Source organism: Eptatretus burgeri, chromosome 9, assembly GCF_056783735.1.
Source record: "Eptatretus burgeri isolate ZD-2024b chromosome 9, Ebu_testis_v1, whole genome shotgun sequence".
NCBI lineage: Eukaryota > Metazoa > Chordata > Myxini > Myxiniformes > Myxinidae > Eptatretus > Eptatretus burgeri.
This window is the reverse complement of record NC_140969.1, coordinates 32,775,800-32,792,217: the sequence shown is the minus strand read 5'-3', so window position 1 is coordinate 32,792,217 and position 16,418 is coordinate 32,775,800. Positions and strand designations below refer to the sequence as shown.

The following is a 16,418-nucleotide window of genomic DNA, read 5'->3' as shown; positions in this document are numbered from 1 at the left end:
AAGGGGTCTGTCGAAGGTTTTATTCCTGATATGTCAACGGGAACAAACACAGACCCTGGATATATTCAAAGGAAAGGAATGTATAATGATGATACAAAAGCAGAAAATAGTTTTACTGTGGCAGTTCCTCTTAAAGGTATATTTGGATTTTGTGATTATGATAAAGTTCTGTATGGTCTTAAAATTAGATTTCAACTACAAAGGAATGATAATGAAAATAGATTGCTTTTTGGTGTTGGTAATGCTTTTGGTGATCAGAATAAATTTGTAATTGAGGAGATGAGTTGGTATATCAGTGAATATACTCCTAATCTTAAAACAGAAGAGATGTTGAATCGAAGACTTAACTCAAAAAAACCACTCAGTGTATCATACCTCAAAAGAAGATGTCAACACGTTAAACTCAATCAAACTACTTACACGTGGAATTTGGGTGTTCTGGAAGGAAAGCCACGATATCTGTGGATGATTTTTAAAAAGCCAGATGGTGATACTGCGACTGATAAGAATAATGCATTGAGTGATAATGCTAAGGTGAAACAACTTCGCGTTTCTCTAGATGGAACATTTTATCCACGAGATAGATTGGAAATTAATTGGGAAAAAAATGATTTTGCTGAAGCATACAAGTCTTACCAAAAGGTGTGTGAAAGTAATGGAAATAAAGAACCTATTTTGGATATGACAGCATTTAAAAGTTTGTATACAATCTATACGTTTGACCTGAGCGCTCAAAAAGAAACTATAAAGTCTAATCGAGTGGATACTTCCCTATACATTGAAAGAGGAGAGAGTGAAGAAGTTGATACATATTGTTTGCTTTTGGAAGAAACAGAATTGCAGATTAATACAGATAATGGTGTGATGATTAGTCTCACATAATTTTTTGTTAAATAAATGAGTGGCAAAGTACCAACTGGGGTATATGTTAATCAAATCAATCTTCATAAACTATCATCTTGTGTTCAAAATCAAAAGCCTTGTACGATTAACGTTAATACAATTCAGAGAAAAGGAGCAGTAAGAATTGATGTTTTGCTCACAAGAGAACAGGTTAAAATCTTGAATGACACTGGCTCACTTAAAATTAAAATGACAAAACCAATGTTGAAAAAATATTCAATAAGAGAGACGAGTGGAGGATTTCTCCCATTTCTAATTCCTTTATTTGCTGGTTTAAGTGCGGTTGGAGCATTGACGGGTGGTATTTCAACAGCGGTCAAAACTGCCAACGAAAGGAAGGCTCAACTCCAGGCTCAAAAAGAATTGGAAAGACATAACAAAGAGTTGGAGAAACAAATTAGTGGAAGTGGTGTAATTGTAGATTTTGCTGAAAAACTTGAAGGTCTGCCTGATAAAGCGAGATTGTTAGTTGGAGATATGCTTTCTTCTATAGCACAAGCAGGTGTAAAATTAACGAAAAGAGGTAATGGATTATATCTTTCTAATAAATAAATGAGCATTGATGAGTGGTTGAAAGAATTTGGAAAGAATACAACATCAAATTTACAACTTGCCAAATATTGTAAGAAATTAAAAATTCATAATGTGGTTATTTGTATGAGAGATGAATTAACAAATGTGTCGAAACATACAAAGAATATTATTATGAACTTAGAAGATAATGATGGGAACGGTTCTCATTGGGTTTGTATTTTTAATAGTCAAGACAAATATTATTTTGATAGTTTTGGTCTTCCACCACCTGTTGAAGTCATAAAATTCTTACAGAATGGTGTTTATCAAACATTTCAAGTCCAAGAATTAAATTCCAAGTGTTGTGGTCAATTATGTCTATATGTGTTATTTCAACTCAACAAAAATAAAAAATTTTATGATATTATTTTTAATCTAATATAAATGACTTATGTTGGTAAAGATGGTTCTATCTTTGGTGTATCTCAAGAACTGGATATTGATTTATCAAATTATTACACAAAGGCACAGGCTGAACGACATAAATATAATATAAACAAAAATATTAACATGAAAAATGCTTATAAATTAAAAAATTATCCAAGCCCGACTGACGCAAATGACTTGGTGAGATTAAGCGATTTATCACAATATATATACTTAAATAAAGCGGCTGTGTATTCTAAAGATACAGAAGTGTTGATATTATCTCCAGGTCATACAGAATTCACAGTTCGAATTAAAATAAATTTTTATAAAGAAGGGCGTATCGTTTGTATGAGAATAGAACAATGGGGGTATGGATATGAATGATTTAGGGTATAATTGGTCATTTAAAATTAACCTCGAAGACCTGGAACAATTAAATCAGTCTCGTAAGGAAGAATATTATCCACTTGGTATCGAGAATGAGTTTTGTGGAGCCACGATTAGTAAACAACAAATAAAAGAATTTAATAAGGGTAAATATAATAATGGTTTTGCCCTTGTTTATCTCATGAAAACAGAAAAAACAGGATTATATATAATAAGTAAGGAAATACAAAATGATTTAACTATGGGAAGATGGGGAGGTGTTTCGTGCCATAATATTATTCTAACATATATTTCTAATACATAAATGACAGCAAGAAGGCTTCAAGAAAATTATCATTTCTGTGTTCAAGCATACCTTCAAGAAAAGGGTATTCGGTATTTTAATAAATATGTTCTACAACATAAGAATGAGGTATTTTCAATAAAAGATTGGCATTATGCTGATGTTGATAAACCGACAACTTTAGATTTAATTAGAATGTTAAATAATGAAAAAATTATAAGGTTAAGAAAAGGTAAGGCTCTTTTAGAAATTCAAAAGAAATTTTATTGGTATCCTGTTGTAAAAAAAATTATTTTGGATACAGGAATAACAAGAAATCCTGATGAATATATGTATAATATTCTATGGGGTGTAAGCGATTCAAGTATAGTAAGGGATGAGGAAGGAGTTGAAGAAGAGAGGGAAGAGGAGGAAAAGGAGGAGGAGGAGAGAGAGAAGGAGGAAAGAGAGAAGAGAGAGAGGGAGGAAAGAGAGAGAATGAATAAATATCAAAATATGGAAACCAGTGAGATTCAAAAAAGAATAGAGGTATTAAAGAAATTAACTTATCTCACCAGGGAGGAATACAAAGAATTAAAAAGTCTATTTACAATACTTTCGACAAGACTATCGACATCGAGAAGACATGTATTTTAATTCAAGTTTTTTCTTAAATAAATGGAGGAGAGAGTGAAGGCATTTCTAAGGATTCTTTATGTTTTAAAAATTAAGATTCAAATGTGCATGTTGGAAACTAAAAAGGTTTTTGCACTCTGCAGAAATTTTTCTCATAAATAAATGAGTTATTGTCTCAAATGTAAAAGAAAACTAATACTAAAAATATTTCATATATTAAAAGTAAAAATAACAGGGTTATACAAAAAGGTATACGTTCGGTGTGTGGTTCAAAAAAAATCAATTTATCTCCAAACACAAACTCGCAGGAGATATACAAAAGTTTTTATCAGGAAGTAAATTTACAACTACTGGAATACCAGGTGAATTACATCTTCCAGGGTATTCTTTCTGTGGTCCAGGCACAAACTTGGATAAAAGATTAGATGAGGCAGACAATCCTAAATCCTGGAGTAAACCAATCAATAGAGTTGATGAAGTGTGCATGAGACACGATATTGATTATGGGAATACCACAACGTTGGAAGAAAAGCATGAAGCCGATAGAGAAATGTTATATAATTTGTCTCTGATACAAAATCCAACCTTGAGAGAAAAAGTTGATAGGTTCATCGTGAAGAAGATGATTAGTGCTAAATTGAAACTTGGACTTGGAAATTCAAAAAACTTATAGGCTCTAATGATGCCATTAAGACTGAAGAGCAATTAGCTGATGAATTACATAAACCAATATTCACAAAGTTTCAGAGAAGGAAAGTTTATTCCAAGGAAGTTGATTATATCTGGTCTGCTGATTTGATTGAACTCAATAATGATAAGGGGTACAAGTATGCTTTAACCGTTATTGATTTGAGGAGTAGATATGCGTGGGTTGTCCCTTTAAAAAACAAAACAGGTAATACTCTTATGTTAGCTTTTCAACAGATATTTAATAAAAGTAAGAGAAAACCTAAGAAATTGTGGACTGATGAGGGTAGAGAGTTTTATAACAAGACATTTATGAATTTTTTAAAAAATAACAGTATTACATTATACAGTACCTTTAATGAAGGGAAGGCAGTTGTTGTTGAACGTTTTAATCGTACCTTAAAAGAGAGACTATATAAAAAATTCACACAACTCGGTTCACAACAATGGTTATCTTTTATTCAGGATATTGTGGATAAGTATAATGACACGATTCACACGTCAACGAATATGAAGCCATCAGAAACATTTACAAAATTAAAATATGAAAAAGAGATTAATGTCAGAAAACCTAAGTTCAAAGTTGGTGATATCGTAAGAATATATAGGTGGAAATCTCATTTTGAAAAGGGTTTTACTGAACGATGGACGAAAGAACTTTTTAAAATTGTTGATGTAATAGATACAGTTCCTTGGACTTATAAAATATATGATTTGGAAGGGGAAGAGATTTTAGGTTCATTTTATTCACAGGAATTACAAAAGACAAAACTAAGCATATAATACACCTTTGTGGACACTAGAGGGACAAGTCCGAGGTGTATTACAGTATATAATGTGTGTCAAGGGGGACGTTCTTAGATCTGTGAACCCCAAACACAGAATCCTCAACTGAATAGTCAAGGCTTAACTTTTGTTTGTGTGTGTGTGTGCAATGGGAGCAATAGGTTGGCGCTTCACTCCCTCCTACTATACACCGTTGTGGACACTTTCGAGGGCCAAGTCCGAGGTGTATAACAGTATATAATGTGTGTCAAGGGGACGTTCTTAGATCTGTGAACCCCAAACACAGAATCCTCAACTGAATAGTCAAGGCTTAACTTTTGTTTGTGTGTGTGTGTGCAATGGGAGCAATAGGTTGGCGCTTCACTCCCTCCTACTATACACCGTTGTGGACACTCGAGGGCCAAGTCCGAGGTGTATAACAGTATATAATGTGTGTCAAGGGGGACGTTCTTAGATCTGTGAACCCCAAACACAGAATCCTCAACTGAATAGTCAAGGCTTAACTTTCTTTGTTTGTTGATGTGTATGTGTGTGTGTCCCAACCCTCACATTCAAAATCTCAACCCCAACCCTCACATTCAAAATCTCAACCCCAACTCAATCCTCGCCCAACACAATGTCTTTTTCAAAATGAGATTTCCACCTATATATATATATTTTTACGTTTTTTTTTCTCTTCTTCCAATTCTGTCTTTTAAGGCTTTCAGGTTTGATGACGTAGAAAGGGGGAGTAAGCCTGCACTTTCTTCCCAGAACTTTCTTGATCTTGCTCCCATCAAGCACCATCCGACAAAGAACTACATCGATAGGTTTAGATCCCAAAGAGTGATAGCAACTCCAAAAGTCTCCAAAATATAAATAAATAAAATAATAATAATAATAAATAAATAAATAAATAAATAAAAGCCCCAAAAAAGTTTCAAGTGTCCAACATAAACCCAACTTTCCAAGTCTTCAAGGTATAACCACATTCCCGTTGAGTTTCCAAGATATGTATCACATTGTGAGTTATCAATCCAGAACCCACATTTCAAGTATTCAAAGTAAAACCAACTTACAAAGTCTCTTAAGGATAACTCATTTACTGAATTTTTCAAAATTTGTGAGTCTCCAAGGTAGGACCCATATTTAGAACCATCTTGGCAGAACCCTTTTCCTGAGTCTCCAAGGTAGTTATTTAAACCATCAAGGCAGAACTCATTTCTTGATTTTTTCAAAATTTGTGAGTCTCCAAGGTAAAACTTGTATTCTGGCTCATCAAGGTATAACTTGTTCAGTGGGTATTGTCTTGATAACTCACAATGAGTACTATTGCTGTAAAACTCTTTTTCAGGATTTTGCTGGTCTCCAAGGTATAACTCTTTGGTTGGGTCATCAAGGACGAACTCGTTCTGTGGGTCTTGGTCGCTCATAAGGTCTTCAACCAAGCCAACAATTTCCCCCCAAGTTGTAGCAAAAGCAGTATTTTCATTTCGTATTTCAGACACAATTTCCTGTGAGAGAAAATAATAATGTATTAATTAAGTTATTTAATTATTAAATGAGTATGCTTCAATCAAAGTTTGAAAATAGGAAAATAAAAAATCTTACCTCAATAGATAAGAGGTTTGAATCCAGTTCATCAACTTGAAGGTTTAGTTCCATAGAAGACAGAGAGTTCCAAGGAACACCAAAGTCATCCCACTCAAGGTCTTCAACCAAGCCAACAATTTCCCCCAAGTTGTAGCAAAAGCAGTATTTTCAGATACAATTTCCTGTGAGAGAAAATAATAATGTATTAATTAAGTTATTTAATTATTAAATGAGTATGCTTCAATCAAAGTTTGAAAATAGGAAAATAAAAAATCTTACCTCAATAGATAAGAGGTTTGAATCCAGTTCATCAACTTGAAGGTTTAGTTCCATAGAAGACAGAGAGTTTGAGACAAGCACACAGAACACCATTGCCAGCAAGAACAAATGTTTAAAATGGAGCCTGGGTTTGAAGCTTTTATAGAGAAAGACTGGTGGGTGTGGTTTCCTTTGGAAATTCCCTGGGCAAGCCTAGGCAAGCCTTCATTGGGAAATTTTTCAAAACCATAACATCCTGTAATTTTCTAGTGATTTCTTTGTGAGTCAGAGATGAACTGGAAATGATGTAAGAGTGGGCGGGGCTTAGCAAAAGTAGGCGGAGCTTAGGAAAAGTGGGCGTGGCTTAGAAAAAATACCTTATGAAAAGTGGGCGGAGCTTAGCAAAAGTGGGCGGGGCTTAGGAAAAGTGGGCGGGGCTTAGAAAAAATACCTCATGAAAAGTGGGCGGAGCTTAGCAAAAGTGGGCGGGGCTTAGGAAAAGTGGGCGTGGCTTAGAAAAAATACCTTATGAAAAGTGGGCGGAGCTTAGCAAAAGTGGGTGGGGCTTAGGAAAAGTGGGCGTGGCTTAGAAAAAAATACCTTATGAAAAGTGGGCGGAGCTTAGCAAAAGTGGGCGGAGCTTAGGAAAGTGGGCGTGGCTTAGGAAAAATACCTTATGAAAAGTGGGCGGAGCTTAGCAAAAGTGGGCGGAGCTTAGGAAAAGTGGGCGTGGCTTAGAAAAATTACCTTATGAAAAGTGGGCGGGGCTTAACAAAAGTGGGCGGGGCTTAAAGAAAAGTGGGCGGGGCTTAACAAAAAATAACCTGTGGCTCAGGAGGTGGTCAAACAAGAGCATTAAGAGAAGTTTATCATTTCGTAATGGCACAAAAGGGGTATCTTAAAAAATATAAAGATTCAAATGTTTTGTTTGTCAATATTTTAGATGGGGATTATTGTGCAAAGAAAATTAAACTATTGAAGGAATTTGAGAATGAACAAATCTTTATAGGTTCAATGAGTGAGCTGTTCAACCCCCAGGTGTTCAATTCAATGAGGTTCAACCTCCAAGTTAAAAGGGGAGACAAATAAATATACCTTGGGATAAAAAGGGGATTTATTTTTAGGGAAAAAAAATATAAATCGCTGAAAATCCCCCATTCATTTACATGGGGAAAAGTGAGCCAGAATCAGTATTCTTACCCTACTCCTGATACATCGGATCAATAATTAAACGCTGCTATCAATTTTAGTGATTGTACAACATCCAAAACTTTGTACATATAGCAAAGCTCATAACAGTTACATGTCTAAAGTATGACCTTTGATGATTTCTAAACGATTGACTTTCTGGATCATTAGCTGGACTCGGTTCTTCGTCGACATTTCGAACCTTTCAGCCCAGAAAATCTCAAAGTAATGGAGTGGACACACACACACACACACACACACACACACGCACACACACACACACACACACACACACACACACACACACACACACACACACACACACACACACACCTTTGTCTGCATTCCTCTTGACATCAGCTGGGATTTCAAATCATAGTTTTATTCCACTGTGGGTGTAGCATGGATGCAGCAAGTTGCACTTTGGGTTATCTGTTACTGTACGAGTACCAAGGCAGCCGATTTGTCATGTTGAGCAATGAAAGTCGATCTCATTTTGCATGTTGAAGCGTCTTGTCGGTGAACTTTTTCGTGAACTTTATCGATGGAATTTGGTTGCAACTTGCGTGCACACAATCACGCTTTTCTCTCGCTCCACTGCCAGGATTTGGCAGCGTCTGCAGGGTAGGCTGGTTTTTATGACGTGGTGATTACATTGGCACTTTATATTGTACACTACTTGTATACAAATCGTTTTGCAAATGTATTTTGCCCGCAGATGAAGTGTTTTTGGAGGAAACCACCTTTTTATACAAGTAGACCAGAACTGGTCATGTCGGAAATTAAGTAAATGAATTCGCTTCCCCAAGAATAATGTTTTAGAAGCAGAGGAAATTGTTTTTCGGAATGCCTCCACAGAATTCACTAGTTTGACTATTGAAACGATCACAGATGGAACACATTCTTTTTGGGCAGAGGTTGTAATCGGCCTTGTTGGTACCCCTTTCATGTGGCATGGCCCATGCATTGGTGTGCATTTGTGCTCAGCTTACAGAAGAGTGTTTGAAAACAGCAAAAACGCACGTCAGCACAAAGTGGCATCGGTTGATGTGAAACCGCTTGAAAACCACTGCTGAGAAAGATAGCCAAGCCAAGTGGTTGAAATGGGCTTTGTTATGCAATGAGATGCTCAAAGACAGAGATGTGCGCTGCTTTGAGATGAATCAAACCTTGGATAGTTGAGCAAACACCTACAAGAAAACTTGGTGAAGGACCGCAACACAAGTCTGGCTATCTCTCATCCAACGGCATCTGTGATTTCCATAAAACGGATGGACACCAGAGTGCTGACAATTACCATAAACAGATTCGTATCAATCTTTCCATTCCCTCAAGCACGTGACTCATTGGGCAGAGCTTCTTTTTCCTTCAAGAAAAATCACCCCAAGCATCGAGCAAATGTGATGAGAGCAAATTTTAATGGGGAAGGCTGAAGGAACACAACCATGGCTCTAATTGCACAAAAGTCCAGGCCTACATCATTTCATGGACGTGTATAGAATTGAACCAAGAACATCAAATGGTAGATGAAGAACTTAACTGAACAGAGGGGAGTGGTACGCGACATTTGGAACAACATTTGCACAATTGTAAGTCGATAAACTACAAGGCAACAATAAATAAGGTGTTCTCGTTATAAAGCAAAGAGCTCATGTAGAGTGCATTGTATGATTTTTACCCCGCACGCGAAGTGAAAAGCAAGGTGAAGCAATTGGTATACCTTGTCTGTCTGTCTGTCTGTCTGTCTGTCTGTCTGTCTGTCTGTCTGTCTGTCTGTCTGTCTGTCTGTCTATAGATGTCAGTCAATGATGGAGGAACAACTTCATTTCAATTTAATTTTATATTATGAACACTGCAGAACACGAACCTGCAGTTTAGCAGTAATTTGGCTCTGAATTTGGCAAATTGTATGAAATCTTGTTCCGAGCGTGCATGTACACAGAGGAGTAAGGTAATGTTACTTGGCGAAAAAATTTGAAAAATGTTTTTTGCCAAGCATGTTGGTCTGGAGTGTTTGTCTGTCTGTCTGTTTGCTTGTCACACGATTTTTGGCCACAGTTTTCAAGCAATCGTTTTGAATGTTTTTTTGTGTGTGTGTGTGGAGGTGATCGGCCAAGGATGGCAAGGCTATATTTTGGTGAAGATCCGGATCCGGATTCGAGAATTGTTTTACGTGATTCTTCACCATTGAGAGATAGGGTCAAAAACGATATATAGCACAATATATCAAAAGGTTATGGATGGATTTACACAAAACTTGGTGGACAGGTTGGGAGGGCCACAAGGAAGAACTGGTTCAATTTTGGTGAAGATCCGAATGTAGATCAGGATACGAGGGTTATTTAATTTTTACTGATTCTTCAACATTGAGAGATGGGGCTAAAAACTATGTGCAGCATGTTATCTCTAAAAGTTGTGGATGACTTGTGACAAAACGAGGTGGAAGAGTTGGATAGGTGACAAGAACAAGCTGATTCGATTTTGGTTAAGGACCGGATTCAGATCCGACCTGTCAGTGGTATACAAAATGTAAGCTGTTCAGCTTGGCAGAGGTATGTTCTCTACGGAGTGCCGTCCCGTTTCCCCAAGTTGTCAATCCAAGAGTGATTTTTCATTTTCATGTCTGCCTGTCTGGCAATAAAACAATATTGAAAATCATTGTAAACAGGAAACTCACTGGTTTTAGGGACATCATAAAGGACACAAAACAAATTTAACATATTGTCGCATCTAAGTATCCGTTAATGTGGAATGACCCAGAGCCGGACCTTTTGGCCCAAGAGATGGTCCAAGTGGTCTTTTAAGGCACTGCGTTCAATTATACTTTATCTTTACCATTCCCCAAGGTCATCCAAATGAGCTGAAACGATGGCAAATCCACACGGAAAGCAGATGGCTGAAACATGCTCTTACCTTTTAAAGGATTTATATTTATAATGAAAATCACAGACAAAAGGGTCGACAAGACGGAACAAACCAAACGAGTCAAAAAGATACAAAAATGGAGAATGGGATATGAAAACTTACATAGAATGGAGAAATAAAAGCTCAAATCATAACCCACGAAGCACCACAGCTATCACTTTTCACAACAACAATAATGCAGGCAAGACTTCCCTTTTCTTTCTGATGCACTGACGTGGACGCAGTTCGACACAATGGTGTCCACTTTCAAGACCAAGAGGGAGACGAGAACCAGTAATGAGCAGGGCCAGTGATGGGTAGGCCTTCAACTTGGCCACATGGTCCCCTTTGTCCTTTTTCCTCGAGGCCCTCCTAGCTTTGGTCGATTCTCCACGAGGCTTCTCCTCTAAGCGACGTCTCCGTCCTCCTTTCCACACGAGCCTCACTCTTAGCGCTGTCCTGGTGGACTCTCGTGCACGAGCCTCTCTTGTACACAGTTATCAACTGGTGGACTCCCTGGTGTCGACTCACGTGGCCTCTCCTGGTGACTCTCTTGTCTCGACCCCTCTGCAGGACGTTCTCCCTTTCCTTCTGGGCAGAGTCTTTCTCATCAACGATGGTAAACTTCCGAAAAAAAGGTTTTTATCTACAGCCTTTAAAACGTGTTTATTTTATTGTGCACCACTCCTTCCCAATTCCATATCCAGGCGATGCATGACGTCATCGCCAGGTGCCAAAGGAAGAGAGCACTTGATTTTTACTCCATTTGTTTGTTTTCTTGTTTGTTTATCCGGGTGATATCTCAGCCATCCTTTGAACTTGGAAGCTGAAATTTGGGGACAAAAGTGAAGATTTGCTTTGGCAAAAAAAGGTTATTTCATATTCTTTGTTAATCAATTAATTGAATTGCCTAATTATTGTCGATTTATTAATTACCTATTTATTTTATTTCTTCTCCTGGCAATATCTCAAACATATTTTGAGCTCGGAGGCTGAGATTTGGACATGACAGTGACCAAGTGATTGGCTATAAAGGGTATTTTGATTGATTAATCAATTAATTATTTTCTTTCTTGCTTGTGCGGATGATATATCAGCCATCCTTTGAGCGAGGAAGCTGAAGTTTGGGGACAAAAGTGAAGATGTGCTTTGGCAAAAAAGTTTTTTGTTTTTTTTTAAATTAATGAAATATTTCTTTATTTATCAAGTAATAATTATATTACTTTATTATTTATTTATTTATTTCTCATCCTGCCAATATCTCAGGCACCTTTTGAGCTTGGAAGCTGATATTTTGACATTACAGTGACCAAGTGGTTTGGCTATAAAGAGTATTTTTGATTTATTGATTAATCGATTAATAACTTAATTTTCAAAAAGTTGCAGATTCGGGTGAAACAAGTAGTGATTAAGGTATGCTATTCGGCAATTGATTGAGAAATTAATTATTTTACGATTATTATTTATTTATGTTAACTTTGCAATTAATCAATCAAATATTGGACACCGCTCCCTCCCAATTCCGATGCCATGTGCTGCAAGGCAGCATCGCCGGGCGCCGAAGGTGCCTCAGTGATGTCGCGTGCTGGAGGATTGTTTTTTATTTATTTGGCATGGGGACGGTCTACTTTGAATTTACCTGTCCTAGTTTCAATTAAATTATGATACCGGGCGTAGTGGCGTGCGCCTGTAATCCGGCTACTCGGAGGCTTGGGTTGGAGGATCGCTTTAGGACGGGTGCTCTGCACTGGGCCGCGCTATGAGAGGGAGTAGTGCAGCCCGGAATCATGGCGAAACCCAATCCTTATCCCTGTGTCATAAGAGGCGACCAGGGTTGCGTCAGGAAGGGCATCCGGCGTAAAACGTGCCAAATCAGTATGCGGATCATAACGGATGATCCGCTGTGGCGACCCCTTACGGGAGCAGCCGAAAGACGAACAGTTTCAATTAAATTATGTACTTGAACACTGCAGAACACAAATTGCCTTCTTGTCACTTCCATAAACCTACAGACTACCTAATATCTTCTGCTCTGTTATTAGAAACATTTTTGTTTTGGGTTTGGCCCACATGAACAAAGTTGGGAAGTGAGCAGATAAGGTTGCCCTGATCCCTCACTGAGTGAGAACTTTAGGGCTGTGATTAGAGATCGCTGATGGTTCCCAGTATAGTCAACTCGTAATATTAGTCAATGGTAGCAATTAAAATTCTGCCTCACAATGAAAACAAACGTTTTTTTCCCCAACAAGCAGGACACCAAGACTAAACACTTAACACCTCCCCCTGGGAACCATAATAATTTTAGAGAACATGATGATGTGCCATAGTAATGATTGTAAATAATGTGAGGTTATGGCTGATGTTCAGGCCTGGAAGTTCAATAGACTCTCTTACAGTGCCTGTCCATGGAAATAGTCAAATATGTTGGACGATTCTTCTGGAGTGACAGGGTAAAACTGCGATTTGCCGGAATTGAAACATTCGTTTGTAAGACCAGCATCGCGTCAATTCAAGATCAGTGATGAGTGACACAGCAAACAATCCGCACGACTCTGAGTGGTGCATGCGCGGTTCTCTGCTTCACCAAAGCTGCCATCCCCGGCTCAGTTCTCACTCCCATCGAAGCCGTTGTATTCGGCATTGTCCTCGAGCCCACAAACCTCAGTCTCCCTCGTCCTCAACAGTCGGAACTTTGCAAGAGGGAATTCGCCAAAACTCTGGCCTAACTTCCCAGCAGCACAAGGTCACCAAAGTCCTACCAAGCTGCTGGGCCAGGCCAAGCACAAACGCTGGTAGAACGGCATGATACCGGGGGCCTGATGTGCATCTCGTCTCATCGAAGCTGCCGTTTTCTGCTCAGTCTTCACTGCCTTCGAAACGGATGTATTTGACGTGGCTCTCTGTCCCAAGCGAGAGGGAGGAAGCAAGTCATGCCCCCCCCCTCACCACCATCGTGTGTGTGTGTGTGTGTGTGTGTGTGTGTGTGTGTGTGTGTGTGTGTGTGTGTGTGTGTGTGTGTGTGTGTGTGTGTGTATGTGTAAAGATATCATGATGGCGATCCATAAAAGGATTGTGGTGTCATTCCTTCCAACCTTGCTTGGTTGTTTTTTTGGAACTCGATCCCAACATGATTTTTTTTTTGTGGATTTTTTTTGTGTTGTATTGATGAGGAACAACATTGGGTCAAATACACTGCAGTGGGGAACTCCAGCTTCCACTGGAAGAGGGGATGAGATGATTCCATTGATAGTAACATGTTGACGGCACGAGTGGAGGAAGTCAGAAATCCAGGAATGAAGGCAGCCTTGAATGCCACAGGCAGAGAGCTTGGCAAGCAGAGCAAGATGTCAGACGATGTAGAATGTAATCTGCAGATGGCCCCTTTAGGGACAGGCCGGTTGTGTGGGCAACCCTATCATATGCTTTTGTGAATGTTTTCTGATGATAGTTAAGAAGTAACATCAAAGTCTCACGCAGGTTATTTCTGGTAGATAGAGCAATTCATACAACAAATTCCATGACCATTGAAATTTGCATACATTGTGGATAAGTTTTTCTTTCCTTAAATTTTCTATGACTGAGCAACACGCACAATTTTTAAAGTCCTTGGTATGACTCAGCCAGAATCAGAATCGAACCACCAACCTCATCGACTCGATACAGACGCTCTAACCACATGACACCGAGTCTGGTCTTTGAAATGAGTTTCAATAATACAGAATAAATGTTTGGATAAACAAATAAAAAATTTCACTTGTAAGGAAACTAAAAGATTGTGGCTAAAAAAATTTTGTTAGCAAGAGAAACCCAGTGACTAGTTGAGATCAAGTAACAGAAAGTGGAAGAGTGTAGACCAAAAAAAAAAATATATATATATATATATATATATATCATACCGAGCAGGAACTGAGGTGAACATGTCAGCTGCAGGTGATGCTTTTTCATTTGTAGAGAGTCTGGGAGGTCTCTGAGAAGCAGGTCTGGAACTAGTGTGGAAATTGGGATGGACTGGTCACCAGCGGTCCAGACCTCTTCTCCTGTGGTCATGGTACAGGGATAGGGTGATGACCAATGCAGATCATTTCACTTCTAGAATACTTGCAGTCATAACTCTCAAGGCAAACCTTTTGTTATTAGACAATTATCACGCAATTATTTTCCTTCGTTCCACAAACAAGTGAACATATTCACATTTGAAATCTCCCCCCAAAAAAGTAAAAGTATAAAATGTGGTGTTCACTCCACCACCGCACCTCCATCTATCGCCTCTTGCAGCTCTTTCAGGAGCACCAGGCGTGGCTCAGGAAGGGTCGGCCACAAAGCCCACTTCTGTAGAAGGCTTGGCCGACCAACAGCATCCTCAGGGTTCAGTAGACCATTAAAACAGTCCTCAACCAATTCATCAACATGGTCTACCATCTGTCCAAGTATCTGAATACCTGAATGAACAGGACCACACTGAGTAATTATTCACTGATGTTTAATCAATTGTAATCACAATACTCAGAAATAATACCAATGATTGACAGGTGGCAACATACGAGGGTGCTGCAATTCATTTTTAAAGCCAAGACTAAAATGCCACAGTAGGTTGCGTCGTAGCGGTTGAGATAGTTGTGAGTGCAATTTCATTGTTAAAAGTGGATTGACTTTTTCGCCAAAACAATTAATTTAAGATGATCTGAATGGGTCACAAAGTCATTGTCCCACCAGTTGATACCTGAACAAAAGGTAAACAGTGTTATATTTTGACAGGTAAAACATTCCCCATAACATTATAAAACTAGAGCAGCACTCGGTATAGTGCATCCCTCCGCCAGGCTGAACAGTTTACATTTTGTATCCCACTGACAGGCCGTATCTGCTGACCTGAACAAAAATCTAATCAGCTTGTTTTTGTCATCTCACCAACTCATCCACCAAGTTTGGTCACAATCCATACACAACTTTTTGAGATATCATGCTATACTGCACATCGATTTTGGCCTCGTTTCTCAATGGTGAAGAATCACTTAAACAGGGTGAGGCATTTATATCTGATACATTTGCAATCTTTCGAGCCGGAAGCAGTCTTGGCATAACTAATTTTAAATTTTTAAATTTTTTTGTATACCTTGTCGAGGCTCGTATGAGAGCCAACACATAGCGCACAGCAAGGGGGCATGAGACAAGACGGGCAGGAGTGGGAAAGACAAAACAGTGGGGAACAGAGACATTAGATCTGTGGAAGGGAGAGAGATGGGGTGAGAAACACGGGGTATACAAGATCGACATTACAGGGACTTTCAGGAAGGAAAGCAGGGAATTTCAAGGAGGTGGGCTTGGGGTGGATTAATGGGGGAAGAAAATATCGAGAATTTGGATGGGGGACGATAAGAGGGGGTGGTGAACAGCTGTTTTTAAGGCCTGGAGGGAAGAATGGGATTGAACAGAGTGAGGGAGTTTATTCCAAAGGTGGGGAAAAGAGGAATGAAAGAGTGAAGGTGAGCAGTGATTCGTGATTTTGGTAGTTTTACCAGAAGGGGGTTGTTGGCGGACCTTAAGCACCCTGCGGAAATGTGGTGGGGACAAATCGCAGATCAGTGGGGGGGGGGGGGGGCAAGACCGGAGAGGAGACGGTAGAAGACAGAAAGACCATCGACCTGCCTGTGGTGAGAGAGTGAGAGGCCCAAAGACTCAGCCTCATCGCGGGAGATGCCAATGATCCGAAATGCCTTGGTTTCCAGAACGTGAAGCCTAGAAAGGTGGGAGGCAGGAGCACCAGCCCAGAGGGGAGAACAGTACTCCATCAGGCTGTGGATGAAAGTTTTGTATGTGGTCAGGAGCTCAGGTGGGCGGAGGAAGGACTTTGCACGACGAAGGATTCCCAGTCGGTGACTGGCTTTGGAGGCCA

General features: G+C 39.1%; 1 protein-coding gene, 1 long non-coding RNA gene and 1 pseudogene across 7 annotated transcripts in view; 1 reads left to right on the top strand and 2 right to left on the bottom strand.

The window, feature by feature from the left end:
- Positions 1-16,418, bottom strand: part of LRRK2 (leucine rich repeat kinase 2) — a 266,308-nt gene that overhangs the window by 73,461 nt on the left and 176,429 nt on the right. For all 6 annotated transcript variants that reach the window (XR_015061544.1, XR_015061545.1, XR_015061546.1 and 3 more), the window contains 2 exons: positions 14,779-14,964; positions 14,422-14,562 (listed from right to left, as the gene is read on the bottom strand). Coding sequence is in view for 3 of the 6 variants with exons in the window: in XM_085894632.1 (XP_085750758.1) it covers positions 14,422-14,562; positions 14,779-14,964 (327 nt within the window). In the remaining 3 variants the exon portion in view is untranslated. The remainder of the gene's footprint in view (positions 1-14,421; positions 14,563-14,778; positions 14,965-16,418) is intronic.
- On the bottom strand, positions 4,259-7,640 carry LOC147019860 (uncharacterized). The gene is made up of 2 exons (XR_015061547.1): positions 6,194-7,640; positions 4,259-6,096 (listed from the first exon to the last, which is right to left on the bottom strand). It is a non-coding gene; the product is annotated as an uncharacterized LOC147019860 (long non-coding RNA).
- On the top strand, positions 12,192-12,332 carry LOC147019859 (signal recognition particle RNA; annotated as a pseudogene).